The sequence below is a fragment of the Acanthaster planci genome, linkage group LG02 (genome assembly GCF_054643075.1).
Source record: "Acanthaster planci isolate LZ-2023a linkage group LG02, COTS_SCS, whole genome shotgun sequence".
NCBI classification, from domain to species: Eukaryota; Metazoa; Echinodermata; class Asteroidea; order Valvatida; family Acanthasteridae; genus Acanthaster; species Acanthaster planci.
The window spans coordinates 29020676-29040804 of NC_141778.1; the positions used below are offsets into that span (position 1 = coordinate 29020676).

The window sequence follows — 20129 nt, forward strand, 5'->3', positions numbered from 1 at the left end:
AAACGACACCTGCATAAATCCCTTTCCTGTTGGAACAAATGGTCCTGCAAAAGAAAATCGCGTCTGAAGCACAGCAACCACAATGGTAGTGCTTACTAATACAATGCACTGTTAGACTGGTTCCTGTCCCTACATTATTTGTTTTCTTTTCTTTTCTTTTCCAGAATGAAATATTAAGTTCTATTCAGCGGGTGCTGTTGAATACAACAAATAATTTGATGACATGTGATCATCACTCCATCCATTATATGTCAAGGATTTATGTAGGTACTGTATAAAACTAAACCCCAACAAAGTACTTCACTGAAATGGCAAACTTTTCGACTGCATTTCTCCTGAACTGTCACTCCAGTCCTAATACATAGTTGATGCTTTGGACCACTAAAAAGATGACTGGTTGCCAGGCAACGAGGTAGCGAATCCAGTCCAGAAGCTGACCGAACATGACATGCGGCCGTTCCCATCTGTTGGAGAGGTCAAGGAATAGCACGTACAGGGATATACTAAATTGTTGAGAGGTAAAAACAGAACAAACTCAACAGAGTGCATGTAACTGAAGAAAAATTTTTTTATCATGCCAGCAAATAGGAGTAAATGCTACCAAACGAGTACGTGTCATACTCTGATGATATGAACATTCCCTTGATAAATCCTTGGGCTCTAAAAACCAATGGTAAGACCATTTCACTTAGTCTTTAAAACATGAGTTTAATGAGATACATGTACATCTGGTTTGCTGCTAACCAGTAACTTAATCCCCTATTTCCCAAATAGTTGACTTGGCTGTTGTAGAAAAGCCTATCTGTAGCATCCTATAATGGCACCTAATGTAACAAGTGCACTCTGCCAACAGGTACCCATTTAAGTTTTAACCTCCCAACAGTTTGAGGTATGTGCCTTTTTTCCTGTAGCTCCAGTATATTGTAACCAATACCCTTTTCTCCATAAGAGACTTGTTTTACCTCCAATGTCACAAGTGCCCCTTCTGCCATTTTTCACAAGTGCACTTAGTACGGTGCCCTTGAAATCATTCTGCACCAAATGTAGTGCACTTTTTCTTCCATGATATTCTGCTTCCAAAGGATACGGGTTTTTGAACATTCTTTTCAGGTCCACTTTCTCCTTGCAGTAGGGGCAGGTTTGCCTTTTACCCACAATGCACCAGCCTCGTATGCAGAACTCGTGGAATCTGCCATAACCAGCAACAAAAGCCATTAAATACAGTTGCAAAAAGAAACAATGTACATGTACCGGTACATGTATGCATTATCTGGTAGAGGAGTTACGGGACCCTGCAACAAGGCCTACAGACGGACATTTGAACAGTGCTGACTTTGAATGTCAATTGGCAACCATTAGATGCCATCACTGCAGTGGCACAAGGTTCATGGGCAGGTGGTATGCGCCCATGTTACATGCGTGTGCCTCTTCGAGCAACAGGGTGTCGTGATGTGTTTGTACTCATCAAGCTGAAGAATGTACATGTACTAGTACGTGTAAAGTGTGGTGCCGCCGCGGTTATATGGCATCTAATCGGATTAGTCTACACAGTCAAAATTCATTGTGAAAGCACTCTTAATATAATATTCTGCTTTTAACAAGGAACCTTTTATGCCCCACTTCTTTGTTCTTTGTTGTTGTCTTTTCTGGAGATACAAGATTCCTGTTATCTGCAAAGTACGAGGGACTTCTTATAAACAAAAGTAATGCTCTTTCTGCTGTGATGCCGAAATGCACAACAGAATGCCGCTATAATGGACTCTGGTTGATGGAAAATATTCCCTCATCAAGAACATCCCCTTTTGGCCCTGAATATTGTGCCACTGCTGAGAGCAGTTGAATTCTGGCAGTTAAATAGGGCAATCTATAAAGAACAGAAAACTCATCGTTTCTATTTGCCCACCAAAATAAAGAAATAGTACTGCCTCCCATTCCATGGCATCTGAGAACAGGGCAAGTGGAGAGGAAAAACAGGTTTGTTTGGCACTTGGTCATGTACTGATTGCTCATGTGCAGCTAAGTGTTTTAACTGGTTAAAAAAACACAACAGCGAGAGAGGCCAAGTGACGGTTGTTTCAAACGAAATGGACAACCCTCTGAAAAATAAGTCTGTTGAACCTTTAGTACCACAAACTAAAAGAGATTCACTTTTTCCTTCATTTTCGATGTGAAATTTTCTCAAACTTTTTCCCACTCCTCCCCCCCAAAAATTTGGGGTCATTCTACACGAATAGGGTGGGTAGGGAAACAGGATTTTGAGGGTTAGAGGTTTATTGGCCAATGTCCCCTGCGAGTCTGAACGTCCACTGAGACTCAGACTTGCCAACTCAAAGAGATCCTAAAAACTGCCCAAGAACTCAGAAAACTCAAGAGTATCAATAATCCAGAGGGACTTACATACTGTACATGTACATACATGTACAAACCCACGGGCCCCAGTCCCTCCCTGAAACTCGCAGGAAAACTTGGGTGCGTCTCACCTGTGTTTGCACGTCAGCTCATAGACTCGTTCAACCACTTCTTCGTCCTCATCGGGTATGTAAATCTTCTGGCCACACACGGCGCAGATGTTTTCCTCTAAAGCTCGGCCTGGCAGCCCTGACTTTGTGTAATACTGCAATGTAATAACATTTTGAGAAATGGTTGGCCTTCTTATTTGAACAAAATAAGGAAATGCAGCAGTCTTGATTACCTCTCCCCAATAAAATGACCAACTATTTAAAGATGTTAACCAACAGTCCAACAATCAAGATAGAGAATATTCCAAGATTGTCAGTGAATAGTTTCCCACTTGAGGTTTATTCATTATTTGGTATTCATGACTGCCCCTTGATGTCCAATAAGGCACTGCCATGCCACATCTTCAAGTTAGACACGAATGAATTGTAGACAGTAATGTGTCAATAAATGTGAAGATTTTAACCTAGGTCTACACACAAGCCTTGGAGGTGGCTTGTTTTGGGCAGAGTTGGTCTTGCCTCTAGAATCAGAGGCCCTGCACTGTTCCTGAGAAACAGCTCTTGACTCGACAACTACAATTGGAAGTCACTCCTGTCGTGACATCAAGCTCACATGCAGGTGGTGTGGGTGCATATTTTTGACTAAAGGGGTATTACAGTTTGCCCATGGACCTGCTTCAACTCATGCCTGTGCTTGAGTGTAGTGCTACCACGGTAACGGCATATTAATTAGCTGGTGTCAATCACTCTCGAGTCTTTTCCATGTATCCGGTAAGGATATCACCAAATCTGCCCTGGGATTTATCATGATCGCATGCTACAAGGCTCAATAACAATAAATGTTGTCCTTTCCACATCAAATAGAAAATTAGAATGTGGGTGGAATCATATTTTTTCAAAACAGTTTTAGCTATAAAAGCAGTGCCGGTGGGATGATGGTCAATATACATGTACATGTACATGTATGTGTGTGCACTCAATGCACAATATTGAAGTGACAATGTCAGTACATGTACCATGTGTACTGTATAAATGTGATGCTCTATCACGTGTATACTGTACATACTTTAACCCTAACAGTCCTCAATCGTTCACCTGTTGGAGGATTGACGACCGTTAGGGTTAATATTACGCATCAGCTCTGTATACATGTTGGGCTGCATCAAACATCTGATCAGGATACAAATGTACATTAAATGCATGTAACAAAACATTTATTTTTCAAATTGATCATATTCGGAGGTGAAAATTAGTCAATCTATATAAAAGGAGGTGGGGATCAATTAGTTGTAGACAAAACTGCATTCTAAAAGCACATTTCAAAGTACATTTGTTTTGAGTTTTGACCTGATTTATAATGACCAGAATGAACACGTAGAGTACAGGCACAAGAGTACACAATTTATTTCTCATTCAAATTTCTATTCTATCGGTGGTGTGTAATCTTGCTGCAACTAAGGAAATAAAACACCAACCACATGTACATGAGCATGTACTGGGACCAAACCTCTGTTAGACTGCCAGTCTCCTCCTTCAATTAGGGGACCCACTCCTGTCTGGAACTTCAGAGATGTAGAGCACAAACTTGTGTATTTTCTTTCTCCTTTTGTGGAAATTTGCTGTTACATGTACCGCATATATGAATGGATAATTGTAGGTTGAATATTCACTCATCTCAATAGACTCAGCCTTGGCACGTTACATCCACAGGCTTGAATTTGAAGAAAGCAGATGGTTATGAGTACAGATGCACTGTAAGTATAGCACCATTTTTAAGCCGACTGGACAAACAATGAAATACATGTAGATAATAAGGGCAAAAAAGTACAAAACCTGGTACTTTCAGAGTCTCAGTATTAATCTTTTAATAAAAAGGTAAAAATTGGGCTTGATTTTTAGGGTTGGAATTACTAGCTGGAAACACAACAATCTTTTTTTGGCTTAATACAAAATAATTGCAGCTTTGAAAACAAACAAACTACATGTATAATCAAAAGGTAGTGAAAACAAAACCATTAACAGACAGACACACAAATAAAAAAAAAAAAACAAAATAAAGTTAAAATTGCAGGGAGCTCCATATTCTAAGCTTGACCTTTCTTCCCATAGAAGTTCAGAGTTGTTTTCAAGCTTGGCTGGGACCTTGCCAGGAATAGGTCGCCCGTGATCAAGGAGCTACGTGCCCATGCACTCCGGTGCCTGACCTGAAAGTACAGGGTGAATACGTACCTATATCTGTACATAGATGTGAAGAGAAATCTAATATCAAAGGTTTACAACCCCAATGCTGCCCCAAATAACCCCAGTGACTGCTTGTGGTAATTGGATTCAAGCAAACTTTCCCATCCTGTTAAACTCAATGGTCGGGCAGTTAAGACATCCGCACTGCTTAAAGAAAGAAGATATGAGTTCGAAAGTAACCCGAGCAAGCTTGTGATTTTTTTTTTTTGCAACTCTCAGAACACACTGAGAAAGCAATATGAATATTTCTTGCAAATACAAGGGCACCAGAGAGATTAGTTCAGTTGCCGGTGCCACCCAGCCCTTCCCTCCTCTGCCAAGCTCCAGGTCCTTTCCCTCTCACTCTCCGGGAGCTTCACTTCCAAGTTTGTTTTCAAACTCATTACGAATCTGTGAGCAGCGCTGAAAAGGAAACAACCTGTCAGGATGTTGGGCTCTTGTAATCAATTCAAGGGCTGTTTCCTAAGCACTTGACAAAGGCCAAATGCAGAACACGCGCATCAATCTCCGTGAAGAATTCGGCGCTGAAGCAATAGTTTTCCTTCGCTCACAATGCCCTTTTGAGGAAGGGAGTGGTCTGACAATGGGACTGGTTTGCCGACGACTCAAGGGCTGAAGGGATAAATGGGTTGAGATCTGAGTGTGAATTGCACACTACTTGGAGAGCACACAGCAGTGACAAGTCACAAGATCAAGTTGGGAAAAGTCTCCAGCTCGGTTCTGATGTTCGACAGGATATTATTTTCGTACATGTGAGTGCACTTACCGGATGGTTAGTGTATTTACTGGGGGTGAACCAGCAGGTACATGTATATGTAGTCTATAATTTTGTGTGGGACTGTACTATTTGGCGCTCTGAGGCTGTTTGGGCAGTACATCCCAAGAGAGTGTACTGAATAACATATAACGTTCGGAGGGTGTGTTAGAGTCCTGACCAAAAATGGAGAAGGAAGAGCAATGGGAATTGAACACAATACTTAATGCCACCCAGGGGGATGTCAGTCACACAAACTGGCTGACGCACCAGGTGCGGTACCAAGATCATCCTGGGCTCGCTGACCCTCAGCGACCTCCTCGCCGGGCTGTGCCAGGCCTTGACACTGCCCGAGCCGTACATCGGAGCCTGGCTGCTGGGGGGATTCCTCTGTGTGACAGTCAAACTGCTGCTGATCACTTCTTATTTCATGGGCATCATGTCTCTGCTGCTCCTGACGATTGACCGCTTTATTGCCGTTGCCTTTCCCCTGCGGTATCCTCAGCTGATGACCACGCGGAAAGCAAAGACTACCGTCTGCATCACCTGGGCTGCCTCCAGCATACTGGTCATTCTCTTGTACGGGGTTTACAATCACAGTGTGGTCAGCCCCCAGCATCCCAAGATATGCCACCAGACGCTTAATGGCTGGAGAATATATATTTCTGCCGTGCTTGTTATACTGACGCTAGTTGTAGTCACCATACTGTACAAGTGTATTTCTCTCATTGCGCATCGTCACGCCCGCGACATTGCCACCGTTAACCGTGTCAGACAGGGCATCCGGCAGCACATCAACGCAAGAGGCACGGTCACCATCCTCATCATAGCCAGTGCTCTGGCCATCACCTGGATACCGTTGATTGCCTTCTTCCTGACCTCAGAGAGCAAGTTCTGGGATTACGAGACCACTGCACTCACTGACGTTCTTGCATTGTCTAACGGCTGGCTGAATGTTGTCATCTACTACCTCCGGAATCCATTTCTGCGTCAGGCGCTATGCGATCTGCTGTCTGCCAAGCCTAAGGCCAAAACTGGACACCGTGCTACTGCTGTGCCGAACTTATTTAAAATGAGTACGGCAATAACACAGCAATAGAGCGGCAGTTGTGCTAATCACCGAACTTAAATAGAGCAGTGTCATGCCACTGCCATTTCAAACGACGATAGTGCGGCATAATCTGTTGAACTAAAGGGCTGGCCGTGCCAAGTTCCATTTGCCGAGCCGAACTGCCCTAAACGCCGTGCTATTGCTGTGCTGATCTTTAAAAATTGAATTATTTGAGTTCAGTACAGCAGTAACATGGTCTATCTGTCCATGCCTGTTCCAGAAAACCTTACCCGCCGGTATACATGTATATCTCTTGAACTCATGAATATGTATGTTCTCTACAGGTGTACTCTAGCCCTAAATTGCCCCAAAATGAGGCAAGACATCTTTATGGAGAACTTCATTCAGTTTGTTTAATGAATTCTTTTGTGCTTACTCATACATGTATACATGTATGTGTACTTTTGTCTCAACACAAATTTATGTACACAGCATACATGTAGTGCAACGAATAAAACCTCGGGTTTAGTACTTGATGTTGAGTTACATGTAGTCAGCGGACTTGGTTGAGAGGTCATGCCACATTTCAATTTGCACAGTGAATTTTCAAGATGTATTTTTGCGTTGGGGAGATGTTAATTATATATAACAGGTTTTGCCCTTACCCAACGTATATTAATAAGCACTGTATGCTCAGTGCTTGTTCGAGAGCTTGCGAAAAAACCTCATAAGCTTACTCGGGTGGGACTCGAACCCACGACCTCCTGCTTACTGGTGCAGATGTCTTAACCACTCGACCACCGAGCTTGCCGGGGTCGGCTGGCTGGTCCGAGTCAAATGAAGCAGCGGGTACCGCGAACTATTTTCAAGATGTATTTTTGCGTTGGGGAGATGTTAATTATATATTATATGCTTCTACAATGCACTGGCAAATACATGTACATGTACCTTGTCTGAACTGAAGCCTGAAAAGTGGGTGTGGTCAAGGAACCCCTCAAAGCTGTTTATTTTCAAGCATCAGTGTAAAACCAGAAAACTGGTTGCCCCTTTATGGAAACTAATTTAAGAAAAAAAAGAAAAAGCTTAGAAATAAACAAATCAAGTCTGCCACGAACTACAAAGTTTGCTTATATCTGGACTTACAGTCACCTACATGTATTTTGCAATCAAGGTGTACGGTTAAAATGTCATTTTATAAAAGCCTAACTGTGCGTGCACGTTTCTATGCCTGGCATTTTTTCAAGATGTAGTATTTGTAAATGTATAGTGATCTCTGTCTTTGATATGCACACATTTTTTGGTGTAATACATTACTCATAGAGAATATGTGGTAGGCACTTCACATGTACATGTACTAACGTTATTCCCCTTTGAATCGTTACCTTTGTCAAGTCTGTGTTTAATGAGAATATAAATCTTTGGATTTTGCACCGTAGATTGAAACCCTTAGTTTGTAAAAATGCATAGTTAGGCAGTTTCTGCACTTTTTAAAACTCCAAAAGCACTTGATGAAAGTTTTGGTGATTTAGTCAGAGAAGCTGCAAGAGACAAGCTTTGTACATACATGTGTGTACATGCACATGTGAAACTGCCAACAACTTCAACATAGAAAATACATGCAGCACCCTCATTTTTCTGCAAATAACGCCCACGTTTGTCAGGGCTTTAAAACTTTTTTTCCTTTTTAAAATGGAAATCGGCATCTTCTGATTTTTTTGAAGGGTGAAAACTTGAAACTCAGGACAGTTCCAGTGGAATCGGAATGGTTGGCAGGTGTGCTGAGACCAGGCACACATTCAAGCTCCGTGTATCTGATGGGTGGCTAGGAAACTCAAAGGTACATCTAAACCAATAACTCACCCCTATGCGAGCCGCCATTTGCTCCGAGCATATCTCGGCGAAATCCCGCCCAAGCACCCCGTAGTACAGTCCGTAGAACAGCAAGACCAGGCCAAAGTCCATGGACCTGTCGGTGCGAATCAGGAAGAGCAGGTTGAGGTTGAGGAAGGTGCACATGATGACCGTGTACCCGCAGACACCCAGAGCGTAGCTGATCTTGTAGATTGTGTAAAACCACTTGTACACAAGTCTGCAGCGAGGAAAAAAAAAAGACAGTGGACGTAGATTCTGCCGCGTGGTTGAGCAAACCAGTGGTCTAAAAGGAAATGATCAAGGAGTCAAAGAAATGGGCAGGTTTGATCAGCGACAATTCGGTTGGATTTGCCAGGTGCCTGTTATCTATTTCATGCATAGGTTACCAGTCAAATTCTACAACTGGTTGCAAATTTGTGGCCGATTAAACTGGCCCTCGAGGCCTGGCCCTAACCCTTCAACATCCACCAAACCCCAGTGAAGACGCTTTGGAGAATTTGCAGGATTTGAAAATATGCACGTACATTTAGTGCAAAATACATAGGCTTTGATTTCTCTTGAGCACACAAAGCACTGCATATCTCAATTCCTGTACGTGAGCTCATTAATACTAGTATTTAGTGATCTGACAGTAAGAGGTGCCACAGTCAGGATCGTTTGTAAGAACTTCTTTAATTGCATTGTTAAAAATTATGGTAAAAAAATGCTAATGACATTTTAAAAATTGATTTTTTGAAAAATAAATCTTTGAATGAATTGTCTAAAAGGCCTTTGGTCCGGAAGTTCAAGACATGTAACAACATGTGATGACTGAAGGACTCACTGCTGACCGCTGAGGCAAAGTTGTTCATGTTAAACTGCTTATTTCTAATCAAAAAATAAAGTTTATGAAGTACAGTAACCTAGATGAAATATACACTCTTGGTATGAATAACCTATTTATGCAACTTTTAATGATAAAACAAGATGATTAAAGGTCAGTCTTTGCTTCTTCAAATGGGATAAAAACCCTTGCACACGTACTGGCAAACACATGTACATGCCTTATATAACATTCTGAGAGACTTTATTGAGTAAGTACACATCTTTGGTGTTCCAATTTTCATGATACATGTATATGGCAATACTGCCACATCTAAATGCATACACATGTACATGTACTTGCAAATGGAATGGCTATTCCATAAATAGGTTCTTTCAAATAAAAAACTGAAATGACTTGCCGCTCTATCATACTGTTGAAACCATCCATAAGCAAGCATTCAAAATTTCAAATTACAGTACATACAACAAGCTCCAAGCAAAACTGTCTGTCTTCACTTCTCTTTACTTCTTCTCTTAATAAAAAAACTAAAGGTAAATAAAGATATGTAAATATGTGTAAATCTTTCAAAAACATCAATGTATTAAATTCAGCCATTTCTTCCTTTCAAATACCCGAAAAAAAGGTGATTTTAAACTGATTTCAAAATTTTGTCTAGTGATTTAATTCATGATTTCAATCATTTAATTTTATATTGAACAACCCTATTTTTCAAAAAGCAAGCATTGACAACCTGAGGGCTTCCAACTCTGGGTACATGTATTTCGTTCACACACTTCTGGGCCATTTAGCATAGAGGTGGGCGGCTCCACTCGGACCCTGGGCCCAGATATTGAGTACTTTTGCCAGGGGTATTTTGGGGAGTGGAGGAGATAAACAATAGACATCCATGGCTTTTAAAGATTTGTGAATTTGAAAAGAAAATTGTCCAATGAAAATCAAGCTGACACAGTTTGGTTCTACCCGTAAGAAAATTTTGGAATCCATAGAGGAATATGTATACATGTACAGTATATTACACCTTGGACTGGTATTGATGCTGCAAGACTGATGTTAACATTGCTGGCCTGAGCGGCTTTGGCTTACTGAGACACAATCATTATATAAGAAAACAACTCACTTCTGTGAGTGACACTTTATCCCAACAAATATGAGAAAAGACCACAAAAGCATCCACTTTTTATGGAATGAATGAATTTCTATTTTTTTTCCTGGTTTGCACTGGGATAAAAATACATGTATGTGTAAAATGACCTGATGTTGGTTTGGAATAAATATATTTTTATGTACCTGATTATTTTGAATAATTATTATTAGAGCTATTATTTTCTCTTTCAATTAAACTTTAACCCTAACCTCAAGGCCTTTTTGCAAGGCACCCCCTCAATCCTTTGAAATCCTCCATTCATACAAAAACTTGCATTCGGCCCCAATCTTCCAATCTTTCTTGAATATGCGCCTTCGAGGGGGATTGAGGTGGGTTAAATTTAAGAAGACAAATTGGATACAGTATGAATATTCAGATCAAAAAGATAAACATTTCAGCACTCGATAAAAAAATGAATACTCGTAATATTCAGCACAGGCCTACAATAGTGTAACAGTGGAATATCTACATGTACATGTCCCAGATCTATCTTTTCCTATTACAGTGGCGAGTTCAAGCAGTGAACCACTGGTTGATTTCGCCTGGTACCCTGGACATAATTCATGCAGAGGTTACCAGCAAAGAATCCACCGCAAGTTGACAAATCGTCGTCACTTGATCTTGGTGGAGATTTGATCTTTGCTGTTTGCAGAGAAGCCCATTTCAAGAAGTGACTGGTCCCTCTTTGGCTCACTGCAGTACAACACCTTTGGCTCACCTTGGTGTGGTTCCGGGTAAGGGGTTGCGGGTGGCCTTGTAGGAGATGAAGGCTGTGATGAGCGAGAAGATGGTCCAGATGACCAGGAATCGCCACCAGTGGAGAGTCAAGCAGAAATAGACCGGTATTGCCCACATGCCCACCAGCGTAGCGATCTAGGGGCATAATAATAATAATAATAAAAATAACAAGCACTTGTAAAGCGCCATCTATCTAGCAAACTATTCCGAGGCGATGTATTATTATCTCTGCACACTGGGCTCACACATCATCTGAACATTCCTGAAACCATGTCCACCCCAAACACAGGTCTTTCTTAATAAAGCAAAAATAATTGTCTTTATTTGCACAATGATGTTAGTAATTCTCCTTTGATTGATTGGTGAATGGTTGATCAAGTTGCTATGAATTTTTTTGTCCCAGCACATAGCATAAGGTGCATAATATATACATAACAACTGGGGCCTTCAAATCCCTGCTACACATAGATACAGTTAGAACCATGTGGGTACATAGCTCTTAACAACAAACACAAGGCAACACTCTTTTTCTTATAGCTGAAGCCAATTTTTGAGCTCGGTTGATGCTGTCCACACAAAGAAACAAATGAAATCAAATGACAAGGAGCCATCTCGTAAATCATCCAAGATTCCTGACAATTCCCGCCACCCCCCCCATCTTCTCACTAACAGGCAATCAGTTCTTAGCTGGCTTGCACTGAGCAATCCAAGGTCACTCTTCTGGAAACCACAAACCATTTTTGTAGGAGCCACCTACAAAACCTTGTAGGAGGTTCCCAGTTTTGAATGAAGAGGGGGCTTGCGGTTACACCATGCAGATAGATCTCTTTTGGAAGAAGTGTGGTTCTAATAAGAACCGTTCAGTGCGAGTGTGAACTTGACATTTTGACCAGTGAGCTCTGGTCGTCCTCAGGAGTGGAGTTTTGTACAACAGCCATTCAAGGCTGACAGATTGCCTATGAAAATTTCTCTGGAACTTGTCCCGGACAGGCACAGAGCTTCATGCAGATGAAGCAAGAGGCTCCTGCTACAACTTGTCCTGGACAGCATTTTGAAATGGGTCCCTTGAGAAATTTGAAGAAAGTACAGGACCACTGTTGTACACGAAGGTATGTTTGTGGGTACCCCATGGAAGCACCTCATTCATGGGGAAGCCATTTTTTGTATCTTGTTCCCTGAATCTATCAAATTCAAGGTAAGCTGTTCAGTGGGGTGGTGACAGACTATTTTATGTTCCAAACCACACTTTAATTTTTAAAAAAAAGTTATCATAAACAAAATCGGGCATGACTTTGTATAAACTTTTATTTTGTCACTTCCCCCCCCCCCAAAATGAAAAGGTTTACCTCACCTTTAATTCAACATGGCTGACACATGAATACAGTTGACAGGAAGAAATGTTGGTGCCGAGAAGAGCCACTGGTGGGGAAAGATCTTGGTGTTTCAAACAGCGTGGTCTGTTCATTTTCAGGAAACTACTGAGACCTTTTCTTACCACTAGCTCTTCTCAGCGCCAACACCTCTTCATACATGTACATATGAAAGAGACTGCTTCCACGGTGTACCAACAAAAATACACTGTACCTCCCTGTATACTACTCCACCATGCAAAAGCTTTAAACATGTTAAACAACGCTTGTGGGAACATCACTGGCCTGAGTATGGGACTAGGGCACAGTCTGGTGTCCAGACCCCCTCAGCAGTAGGTCTAGGCTTTTAACAGACCTGGTACGATTTGAAGTGCCTGGTCTTCCACTGGACCAGTAGGACTTGTGCGACGACCAGCGTGGCGATCAGGATCAGGATCATCTCTGCGTGCATGGCCTCGTGGCCTTTGTGCTTCTCGTGCAGACGCTGGTGCTCTATCCTGACAGAGGGGCAAACGGAGACCAAGCAGGGTTACCATGGTTAGGCTGTGCTGCATACATGTACATACAGAGTTGAATCTCCCTAACCCTAACAGTCCTCAATCCTTCACCTGCTGGAGGACTGAGGACTGTTAGGGTTAATAAAAACACTGCTAACCCTAAACTGCCCAAGGGTTGCTGGCCCTAACCTTCCCATTCACACAAAGTTAAACACCCATATGGGACTTTGTGCACAGAGGCTGTTGGACTTTGTTTTTCTGAGGTATGCCAAACCCAATGCAAAAGCCAGCTGTTATGGGCCTACCAGACCTATCCCCACAGAATTAAACACTTTACTACTGTTTAATTCTGTGTGGTTGGGGAAGGTAAGGGTTAATATGACATTCTAGAAATTTTCTTTGTTCATTCCTGATCATACAAGGTAATGTGTCTGAAGGATCTCTTTTTAGTGAGGTTTGAGTGTGCTACATGATATGTGTAGCAAGCACAAAAGACTGGGAGATGAATGCTGGCTACCAGCAAAATGAACACTCCTGACCAACATGGCTCGTTTCAACCATTGGGTGGGTGCTTCTGCTCAAGGAAGACTTAAATGCTAACTGAATAATTCATGGTTAAAGATGGAAGAACATTTGCTTTATAGCTCCCAAAATTGGTCCACATGAGCAGCCCACTGTGACTAACATGTCAAGTTAAGTGCGCATAAGCTTTGGGCCTCAAAATATGGCGGTTGGTGACTTCAATCCCTTAGTTTTGATGGGCTACCCAATCCTTGTGAAGAGATCCCACACACGTGTAACGTTAGGTGGCTCAGACTATTCATCAATATGCTTATAAAGTTTAGATTCCAACCACAGTTCAAACCAGTTTAACCACTTCCTGCTGGGGATTCCGGATCCGGACACGTATGATTTATATGCGTGGCCGGGGTCTCTGAACTGGGACAAAGGGAACAGACAGTCCTTTACGTGTTTGTAAGTGTTCAGTAAATGAAATCAGGAATTTTTAAAGAATTTTGAAAACAGAATTTTTAAAGAATTTTGAAAACAGAATTTTTAAAGAATTTTGAAAACAGAAAAAAATGATAAATATCCCGGTCCAGCATCATTAACATTGATAACTGTATCGGCAGGAAGTGGTTAACAGCTGTGCACGCCCCCTAGTGAACTTTTGTGGATGAGCTTAAACAATCTTTCAGTAACGAGTCCTGCAAACTGCAAGATCTGACAAACCATTTTGTACTTGTGTTGTTACTGAGTTTCTTTAGATGCCCAGTTGTAGTCAAAATTGATATGAGAAAAACCTGAATTTCATAGAAATAAGTTTATATGAGCTTATATTTCAGAAAAGCACCATGTCTCTTTCATACATGTACATGCTGATATTGAGCTGAAGAGCAACACACTTTGCACAGCTTGCAATAGTGCATGATGTAGAATTATGTAAAAATGAACTTACTTCCATCTTTCCTTCTCGGACAATTTGGACAAGTCAAGAGGAACAGTCTAGAGCGAAATCAAATAGAGAAACAAAAATCCAAAAAATCAGTTAGTGGACTTGTAGTGTCAGGGATGGAAAGGTTGGCAACTTCACATGCAAAATGAGCTCTTTCAAAGGCAACGAAACAATGCAATAATGCAAACTCGGACACAAATTTCATATCAGATAGGCTGACCATGCCATCTGAAATGGATGCAACTTATCCAAAATGACTGCTGATTTAGTGTAGCTCAGTAAGCGCTGTCAAACTAGTTCAGCAACCTGCAGATGTTCTGATGTTTTCGGTAGTGAGCATACATGGACAGGTGAAATTTCAGCTCATAAAATGAAGTGGATGGTAGAAGGGAAATATTCTACTTGTTTTTTTTAATACAAAACACTGATGACAAGAGTTTTTCCAATTTGAATTGGAAATTTCTCTTTTCTCCACAAAGTAAACTTTACCACCATCATTGGAATCTCCAATTCCAAAGAATCCTGCAAAGGAAGTACATGTATTAGACAGTTTAAAGACTATTTTGGAGGTGAAATCTGCAGATTCCGATTCAGGGTACAAGTTCTTTTGAGTGCAAATCAATTGATGGCACACAAGGCCTATGGAAGGGTCTGAAACCCTACTATCACGGACCATGCAAAGAAGTGATTTATAGAGTCCTTGTTACTCAGGCTAGGGAAAGAGGCACATGGAGGTGCCCTTTGGTATTCAGACATGTCAGAAGTACTGTAGTGTCCACCGGTATGCATGTACATGTACAGGTACAATGTACATGTATAGAGTGCCCAGTCATGCCAGTCACTGAGCATACAAATCATGGGTAAGAGTTCCACGTATGGAAATCACTTATTTTCCCTGTTAAACAGTGGTTTATTAGCTACATGTACCAGAAAGTGATAACAATCAAAATGTAAATTGTGCATTTACTTTGAAAACACCCTCATAGGGTTTGTGCGCACGGAACTCCTTCGCAATTAAGTACATGTATTTATCGGCCTACTGCCTGACCAGTGTCACATGTAAATTTCACAAAAAAGAGAACATGTACACGTACATGTGCCAACCTGTGATGTGTCCAGTGATAGGCCTACTCTTAAAGGGTAGCTACAATCAATGTTTTCAATTAAAAACCTGAAGAGTGAACTTTTGGGCCTCGGTGAACCTAATTTTCAACTTTGGTTTCACTGTTTCAAAGGGTATTATAATGTCTTTTTGGTTTTTATGCTAACCCCCCCCCAAATTTCCGGTTTCTGGTCAGCACGCATCACTGTAGACCTGCACGTCAGCAAAAAAAAAGTTTTTATTTGGTATAAAACAATGTCCCCAAGCTCCAAAGTTGCTTAATAGACTGGAATCCTGCTAACTGCATAATTTTAACATGCTTTTGATGGGGTATGGTTGAGTAGTACATACATGTACGTCAAATAAAAGAGTCCTTCCAGTCCCCCATAAATTTAGTCGGGCACTCTTTTATACATGTACATGTAGATGACATCATTTCTGAATTATACATTTATATCTGGGAACCAGACAAACGAGGTGGTCTTATGTCTTGTGTACATTTACAAACTGAAAATGCTTTTAAACAGTAAAAAAGTGTGGGCCAGTCTACATGTATTTTAGTGCAGGTAGCGGATGGTGTGACGTGTGCCTGCAGTCGAGATGGACATCGCATGTTACAAATAAATCATTTCCCCCCCAAAAAAACCAAATGAGGGTAAAAAAAAGCCGCATTGCCGCACCGCTTTGGGAGCCAGTTCCTGACCAGAAACCCAAAACTTTTTTTTTTTGGCCTAATGAGCATTTCCATATTCATAAGCAAAACTGTGATGCCATCTCAGGAAGAAGCCTAAATGTTACATTGGTTTGAACACAAAAAAGTCCTGCGTTTTTGTAGATTTTCCTGGTTTAAGTTTTCTCTTCTTTGCTGATTCATTGTTGTTTATGTGCATACTAATATGAAACCATCAATCCCTCTCTCAGAAATGTTTCCAGTTAGTAAATTCTTGGGTTCACAATATGAACAGAGTACCTATGCATTAAACCATGGCTTCCCTCGATGATTTAACAGCAACAGCACCCTCAGTTGTCCGGAAAAGCATGGACAATTTTAATTGTTTCAAAGCATGCAATTTTCAGTGCATTTAACCAAACATGTGCTAAATAGTTTCCGTACATGTACATTGAAGAGGAGTTTGAGTTCAAAGATCCAGAAAAATCGTCTCGAAGAAAAACTCATTGCAGCTACACTTTAATATATCCTGAGGTGAGGCGACCCCAAATGTGACACACTTTGATATTTCTGCATGGATCCACTGTCTTATATATTTTTACCTGAGTGAAAATTCATCAAAATCTCAATATTCCAATTCAAAAATCTGAAATTTACTCACCCACTACAAGGTTCTGATGAAATTTTGTTTGGATCAATTTTCCAATTTTTTTTTCTGAAGTGGAAAATGGACTTTCAAATAAGTCCAAAAACATAAAAACAATTTTCAAACAAATGTGGGGTGAATGTGTGGTTAGGTACATGTACATGTAATATGTAGCCTGATGTACGACAGTTGTAATAGTTTACTAGAATTGGACAATTCTACAGCTACAGAACTTCATTCACCCTCCTTCTGCTGTAACAGTCACAACCAGTCAAAAATTCCTTCCACTTTTCCCTTTGCCATGTTTGCAGTGCATACATGTACATGTAGATATCATGTGATCAGATTGCATCTTTGCCAATGTTTGCATAATATGTAGGAGGGTTCATGTTTAGCATGTTTAGCATGTTTAGGGCCTAGCCTACACTAGCCTACATGTACATATATGTGGGATTTTCTGAGATTTTTATCAAGTCTGCCATGGTAGATAACACTCAGCTGAATTCCTGCTCAATTTCCAGCATGTGCATGATGTGCCCACACCATCTTTCACTGTGTTTGTTAAATTTTGGATGAAATTTCATGACACCAAATTAAATTGTTTGCAAAGGACGGGTTCAACACCCAAATGAATTAAATGCTTTTAAACGAGAGGTCTGAAAACACCAAATAGGCCTATAAGGGGATATCAAGCATGTCAAGTGGAAGTTGAAATGCAGGAATTGTGCCACGCTGGGGTAGTCCTACTTTCTAGGGCTATATTTTTTTACGAACTAACGTTAGGCCTATATGTTCATTGTTAGACAATGTTTCTAGACCGGGTGGTATGTCCGGAAAATGGGCAGATGGAGAGCAAATCTTAAACGTTCCTCTTTAAATCAAACTGCATTTATTTATCGAAAAAAATGGAGTCAATTAAATTTTCGTGGGTAAATTCGGTGAAAAAGATGATACTTACTGGTTTAACTATGTTTATTTCATTGGTATCTGGTTTTTTAATGTCACTCTCCATCTTCAATTCAATAGGTTCCGCCATTCTGTTCTCGCATGGGTCTCGCAACCACTAGCCTTCCACACAAGGCGAATATGGGGACTGGAACAGAAAAAGATCACCCTACAAGGCTAAATGCAATACAGTCACAGTTACGCGTACAGTTAACGCTTTGATAAAAGGATAGTAAGGCATGCGATTGTTCGTCCATGCAACGTGTCTTTTCTCCGCTGAGCAGAGGGGGAGGGGGTTGCACTCGACTTCCTGACATCTGCACATACACGACATAATGTACATGTACATCTGTTCTTGACTCCCAGACATGCACAAATCTTACCTGTTTTGTACATGCAGATGGTCCGTGATGTATGCCAGCTATGGTTGAACTACACTAAATACGCGCTCATACAAAACAGTGCAAAATCAGTCAGAAAGGGCGCCGCCTGGTGACCTCAGGAAGAATATGGCCTTGCGTAGTTCACTTAAAATTCAAGTATGACCAATACAGAACTACATGTATCACAGTATCATAATTATTTTTTTCTTCCCATCAGTCATACCGCATTGGAATAATTCAAGGCGCTGCCTGAAACGATTGTCAACATAACCCAACGAGATCCGGCTGCTGAATATCATATCTTTCAAGGGCATCACCAAATTTAGATTTTGTAGGTCTGCGACACGCCTAGGCCTACTCTAGTGGGATGCAGATGAGATTTGCTGGAGTACCTCACTGTAGATGAAGAATTATGGGCATGGCCAGAACTCCAGTCTTTTTTTAGTAGTAAAACGATGCGCTCAGCTTTCAATGTAGCCGCTCATCTCTATGCAAATTAGCTAGGCTCCGATCCGGGGTATGGGTTCGAACCCCCGGGTCTGAGACAAAAAGTATTTTAAAAATGGAAAATAATTAAAAATAACTGAAGTGGCTGCACAAGTATCATTGTAAATGATTTATGTCATGTAATGTTTCATCATCGTTTCCGCGTGTGCGCAAAAATGAGACACTGAAAAAAAAATCCCAACCTGTCTCCCCCCCTGGAAAAATTCTTGGATCCGACCCTGAAAGCCACACAGGTTGGAGGTTTTTTGTGAACGAAATACCCGAGTTGGAAGCCACAATTAAGTCCCCAATCCGTGACTTATCTGTATGATCGGTCCCGAGGATTACGCACTGCCTACTGTAAATAACATTTGGATCATATCACAAAATATGCATGAGCTCGGGAGTCGAATATCTAGCCATTTAGTGGAATGCACCCTTGAGGGGTTTAGCTCGCTCGTCCAGAGCTGTTTATAGTGCCAATCATATTCAATTAGATGAATCAGCAGAATTTTATGGACAAGAAAAAAGAAAAAAAAGAACGAAAAAAGAAGAAAAAAACCGAAGGAGAAATTTGCGTCACTGCAGATATCACGATATCTCTGTGCTTTTGTCCGCTTGTACATTTTGTTCGACGTTCTTATACATTATAATTATTAATAATAAAAGCAACACTGAACAAACCTTTCACATGTGAAGTACATTAAGTTAAACAACCATGTGTGTGTGTTTGTTTCTAACTTTCAAAAGTAAATAAACCGAGAGGCGTTAGATCAATAGATACAATTTATGCGAATTATTAATACTGCTGTTTTTCGTCAAGAAAGAGAAAAAAAACAAGGAAAACCGTTGTGCTTTTGTATCAATTAGACCGCAGTATATACTAGAGACGGCAGGTGTTATCTTTTGGTAATACACAGTAATTGTAATAATACAATTAGTTTAGTTTCCATGGTGTACCCGCAATCCTAAAGCTCGTGTAACTTCCACCATGCAAACCTTCCAATCTTCAAATATTACTTAAAATGTATCCAATATCATTCAAAATAGGAAACTAACGATAAAAATATATGCAATTCTGATGTAATTATTCTTAATGAATGCAAAAACAGATCCCAAAAGTACACGTGTATATATCATGAACATCGCCCCCTACGATGGTGTCAGCACCCCCTTTCACATTTTCATCCAATTGGCAAGTCAGCCTCCACCGTCCCTACTCCCCACCCACCCCTTATATTCCCCCACAAAGTACGCCACTGCGTCCGTGAATGTGAATAACAGCTTTGACCGGAGGGGTGCCACTTAACTCGTCTAATCTTTGTCTTCTTGAACTATTCTTTCCTCCATGCTTGAATTGATACTCAGAAGTTTTCTTTTTGGTTCAAATAGTCGGGTGCCAATTACATTTTTAACTCGTACGGAGCTCACTTGATTGCACATGAATGATTCTTCCATCACGCTTCGTCTATTGCTTTACACATTACAA

The 20129-nt window shown here is 40.9% G+C and overlaps 1 protein-coding gene across 1 annotated transcript; it reads right to left on the minus strand.

Annotated features, from left to right (window-relative positions):
- Window positions 1–48: 48 nt before the first annotated feature.
- Window positions 49–17936, minus strand: LOC110977192 (E3 ubiquitin ligase Rnf121-like). Its single transcript, XM_022231092.2, has 8 exons — window positions 17785–17936; window positions 14412–14458; window positions 12811–12952; window positions 11066–11220; window positions 8366–8594; window positions 2481–2614; window positions 1088–1189; window positions 49–464 (listed from the first exon to the last, which is right to left on the minus strand). Exons 1-8 carry the CDS (start codon window positions 17860–17862, stop codon window positions 344–346), a joined length of 1008 nt encoding a protein of 335 aa, XP_022086784.1. The 5' UTR covers window positions 17863–17936; the 3' UTR covers window positions 49–343.
- Between the last annotated feature and the right edge of the window lie 2193 nt (window positions 17937–20129).